At 34.4% G+C, this 5,396-nt stretch overlaps 1 protein-coding gene across 1 annotated transcript in view; it reads right to left on the bottom strand.

The window, feature by feature from the left end:
* The window catches only part of LOC106867716 (splicing factor 3B subunit 3), a 60,067-nt gene that overhangs the window by 33,402 nt on the left and 21,269 nt on the right, over positions 1-5,396 (bottom strand). The window contains exons 8-11 of the mRNA XM_014912674.2: positions 3,411-3,473; positions 1,981-2,055; positions 1,078-1,181; positions 200-365 (exon numbers count right to left, since the gene is read on the bottom strand). Coding sequence (XP_014768160.1) covers positions 200-365; positions 1,078-1,181; positions 1,981-2,055; positions 3,411-3,473 — 408 coding nt within the window. The remainder of the gene's footprint in view (positions 1-199; positions 366-1,077; positions 1,182-1,980; positions 2,056-3,410; positions 3,474-5,396) is intronic.

The following is a 5,396-nucleotide window of genomic DNA, read 5'->3' on the forward strand; positions in this document are numbered from 1 at the left end:
TACAATATATATATATATATATATATATATATGTATATATATGTATATATATATATATTTACAGATGGCTCTACTCATTTGAAACTGAAAACATACTCAAAATAACATCCTATGACAGAAAATCATTAATTTTTTTTCTTTTTCATTTTAGCCATGTCTAGTGAATTATCAACCTAAAGCAGAGCAAAGAAATTCTCACTTGACAGGACATAATAGGAGACAAACTATCCATTTCATCAACCATGACAAGATTCTTCAGTAGACGAGGAGAGAAAAAGAAAGTGTCTCCTTCTTCTAGAGGCATGGCACTGCTGAATTCTGGTTCATCATCATCATCACCAAGATGAGCAATCTGGTAAAGGAAACTGCAAAAGAAAAAATAAGTTCAAGTGAAATATTAATAAAAAACAATTTGTAAATAGTAGAATAAACTGTATGCATATTAATTTTTGACCATTCATATCTTTTATATGTTTCAGTTACTGGACTGCAGCCATGCTTGGGGCACTGTTTTGAAGGAAATTAATTGAAAAAAAATCAGCCCCAGTACTTATTTTCAAGCCTGGGACTTATTCCATCAGTCTTTTATAATGAACTGCTAAGTTATGAGGATGTAATCAAACCAACACTGGTTGTCAAATAGTGGTGGCAAACAAACACACACATATACAACAGGTTTCTTTCAGTTTCTGTCTACCAAATCCACCCACGAGGCTTTGGTTGGTTTGGGGCTATAGTAGAAAACACTTGTACAAGGTGCCATGCAGTATAACCAAACCAGGAACCATATGGTTCAGAAGCAAACTTCTTACCACACAGCCATGCCTGAGCCTATGACAATAAGTAGTCGACAATATTTTTTTTTTTAATTGTCACAGTGGATTCGGCTATTTTGTAAATTTACACATTGAAGTAGGAACTTTAAATTAAACCTACACAGGCATAATATCTGTTTTCAGATAGCTTGGTTACAATAATAAAAATAGCATGCTATTTTCCAATAAAAAAAAACAATTTTATCAATATGAAAGATTGAACAGTGGCAAAATAAAAATAAAATGAATCTAATTTACTTACTGATTGCCAAACTCTGAAGCAACAAAAAGAAATCCAGTCTTTAAGACACACATACTGGTTGCTACAGGAACAGTGTCAAAATACTTGAGGCGTATTTCAGTGACCTGACAGAAGTTGGAATGTAAAAAAGTATTAATGTTACAACTTCAGTTTTATGAAAAGGAGAAAATAGACAGCAAAAGTTAGTTAAAAAGACATTTTTTACATTAGATAAGGAGAGGTATTGATAATATTTCATTTTCTTAAGAGGTTATAATGGTTATGGAAGGATGTGTGCGCATGAATGAGTGAAGAAAGAGTGTGAAGGGCAATATGGTAAAGTGTATAATATAACTACATACAAATGCATAAGAATTGCTGAATGATTCTTAGATTTTGAATTCAAATTTTTTTCTGAAGTGTGGGAATGAATGTGGAAGATCTCTAGACATGGGGGGAAATGAACTCGTCAAGGCCTAGTTTCAATCCAAGTAACTTAAGCTAGGCATTAGAAATTGGCCAATGTGTGTAAGGAGAGAGAGAGAGAAACAACTGTATTGGTATGGACATCCTCCTCATCATTTAGCACCCGTTTTCCATGTTAGCATGGTTAAGACGGTTTAACTGGAGCTGGTAAGCTGAACTGGGTTCCAGTCTGTTTTGACTTGGTTCCTACAGCTGGATTCCCATTCCTAATGCCTACCACTTTACAGAGTGTACAGGGTGCCTTTTTATGTGTCACCAGCAGGGACACTTGGCTAGATATGTAATGTAAACAGATTATACTTGAATTGTGTTGATGACATAGTAGGGGCAGATTTAGGACATAGTATTAAGAATTTCTGTACAGAAATATTAATTCTATTTTTATTTACAATAAGTTTGGCCAAGAATTACAACAGTTCAAATCTGAAATAAACTCACCATATCTTCATCAATTTCTAGAGTTATTTTAAAAATGTCTCCCTGTTCTGTCTGGGCCAAGAAGAAGAACATTGACTGAAAAACAACAGAAAAACAAACCAATTGAACATCTGTGTACGTAAGGAATGAATTTTATAAATGTAGCTGAGCTTTATATAAACTAGTAAGTGAAGATGTATGAAAAAAAAAAAACAAGTTTATAAGGTATTTGCAGAACTCTCTGACTTTGTTTCTCAACTGTCTTATTGTAAGTTGAATCGCACATCAATAAAATTCTATCAATCTTATTGACATTACCAATCAAATACTGATTCTAATGTCATCATTACACATGTGTATTTGCTCCAGTCATGTCCTGGTTGTTTGCCTGGCTGAAAATGCCTTTCCTCAGTCCAAACTGGAGTTTTGATATAAGATTTTTACATTTTTTTTCACTGCATCTTATTTTCTTATTTTATTACTTGGAATTTGCTAGGCTTTTCATTCTTGTGTTGCTTGAACTAATAATAAATCCTTACAAATCTTATAAGCAGCATCATTAATGTTTAGGCCTAGGTCAACTCTGACTGAGCAGAAGTATTATCAAAAGCTTTCTAGTCATGACCATCCAATTTAATTTTCTAAGACTATGTTCCGTATTGAAGATAGTAGGGTATAATAAGGCTGCTATTTCTGGCAAGATGAGTGATGAATTAGAAGCTCCATTATTGGCTCTGAATCACTCATCATCATCATTTAACACCCACCTTCCATGCTGTCATGGGTTGGACAATTCAATATTGGTATTTAATTTTTCACTAGTTTGCAGTAATTGAACTGTGGCCATGCTAGATTAGCATGCTTTCAAGCGTTTAAGTCAATCAAGTCAGCCTCAGGACTTATATTACTGATCTGACATAATACCAATTTTATACCTATAAACACACACGCATGGGCACTCACTCATAAATCATCATCCTTTTAACATCCACATTTTCGTGGTTGCAAGGTATAGACAAAATTCATTGAGGCGGGTTTTATACAGCTAGGTGCCCTTCCTGTCACTAACCCTCACCTGTTTACTCCTAGTCCTTCAAACTGTATGACAAAGATGGATGTTTACAATCAATATTCAATGCCAAGACAACGGGACATGAACACACACACACACACACACAGATACGACGAGCTTCTTTCAGTTTCCATCTACCAAATCTACTCACAAGGCTTTGGTTGCAAAGCAAACTTGTAACCACATAGCTAAATTTCTATTTAAATTACCTTCTCTTGACAGACAAGGCTTCAAATAAAACAAAATATGGAAAATAAGATTGTGCAACAATCATATGTTTCTCTTGATTCATTGATATATTTAAACTATGCTGAATACATAAATAAATCTTATTCCACCAGCTTCCAACTGAAAAAATACAAAAATAATTAAACAGTACCTTTGTTTTGTGAGAAGCACTGCATACAAATATCATTCCTCGTTCGGGGTCATCAAGGTCATTCTATAAACAGAAATAAGTAGGAAATACATCCAAATATTATATAATGCAAAAATTACAGACATCAGTTACACTTATAGAAAAATCTACATAAAATAATAACAGCTTGGAAAACACATATTAACCAGTTAAAAATGCACAAAAGCTTAACTTCACACAAACATTTATTATTTGGTGTCAAAATTTTCATCACACCAACTGCAAGCTGGTTACTGACATGGTTCCGCAAAAACTAGTTTGAGGTGAAGTTATTGGTATGCATGTGTGTGTGTATATGTGTGCATTTCAGGGTTGCAAATATAATTTTTTCGTCTATACAGGTCAGTCGTTGTCAACATAAAATTACACCATATTATTGAATAATCAACTGCAACCATATTAATCTTACACCAAATAAAGAGCTAACATTTGATTCAAATTTTTCATGTTTATTCTCTGTTCAAGACACTTCCAATCCCAGATTTCGTAACTCTTTTACTAGTTTCAGTTATTGGACTGCAGCCAAGATAGGGCACTGCCTTGAAGAGTTAGGTCAAACAAATTGATCGAAGTACTTATTTTTAAGCCTGGTAATTATTCTACAGGTCTTTTGCCAAACTACTAACTTGTGGGGGAGTAAACAAACCAACAACAGCTGACGAATGGTGGGGGAAGAAGACACACACATACACATATATATACAGGGGTTGGACAAAATAATGTAAACACCTAACATCATAGCATCATAATTTTGAAATATCTATAAAACCATCAGAAGCTTGTTCATTTTTATGTTTTTTGATTTATTATTTGTTGCTTAATATGTTTTGCTAAAATTGCTGTTTCTTTTCAGATATCATTAGAAAAAGGTAATTAAAATTCATTAAAATGATAGATCTATTAGATGTTCAAAGAGGTCAAATTGTTGGTGATCGTATGGTAATAAAAACAACCGATATGTTTGGTGTATCAAGAAGTACTGTCTTGAAAGTAATGACAGCCTTTGAGAAAGAGGGAAAACCTCCTCGTCGAAACAAAACACAAGAAGAAAACCAAAACTTTCAGATAGGGACTGTTGGACTCTTACGCAAATTGTTAGAAAAGATCACAAAAGTACAGCTCCCAAAATTACTGTAGAGCTTAATGATCACCTCGAGAACCCAGTTTCCACAAAAACTGTTTGCCAGGAGCTGCACAAAGTCAGATTTCACAGGAGGGCTGCAATCAGAAAACCACTACTTTCAAAAGCAAACGTTGCAAAGCATTTAGAGTAGAGTAAAAACCTACAGAATTGGTCCCTAGAGCAGTGGAAGAACGTTATTTTCTCGGATGAGTCATCCATTACCTTACTTCCAACCACGGGTTGAGTATATGTGTGGAGACATATACTTCCAACTTCTTCCAACTAGTAAACATGGAGGAGGATCTGTGATGATCTGGGAGGGCTATGTCGTGGAAATCCACCAACCTAACGGTTTCCCTTCAGGGCAGAATTAATAGTCAAGACTATTTGAGCATTTTATCTAATCAAATTCATCCTATGGTTGCGGAACTGTTTCCGGAAGGAAACGCCATCTTTCAGGATGATAATGTACCAATTCACACAGCTAAAGTTCTTACTGAATAACATGAGGAACATTCTAGTGAAGTTGAACATCTTGTCTGGCCACCACAGTCCTCAGATCTCAATATTATTGAACATTTATGGTGCATTTTTAGAAAAACAAGTTAGAAGTTAATCTCCTCCACCATCATCACCTCAAGAACTGTTTTAGCTGAAAGATGGACAAAAATTCTTTTGGAAACAATTCAAACTTTGTCTAAGTCCATACCTCATAGAATTGAAGCTGTAATTACTGCCAAAGGCAGTCCTACCCCATATTAAAATAAATTTGTTTGAAATTTTAAGGTGTTTCCATTATTTTGCCCAACCCCTGTATATATATA

The sequence above is a fragment of the Octopus bimaculoides genome, chromosome 1, assembly GCF_001194135.2.
Source record: "Octopus bimaculoides isolate UCB-OBI-ISO-001 chromosome 1, ASM119413v2, whole genome shotgun sequence".
Lineage (NCBI taxonomy): Eukaryota > Metazoa > Mollusca > Cephalopoda > Octopoda > Octopodidae > Octopus > Octopus bimaculoides.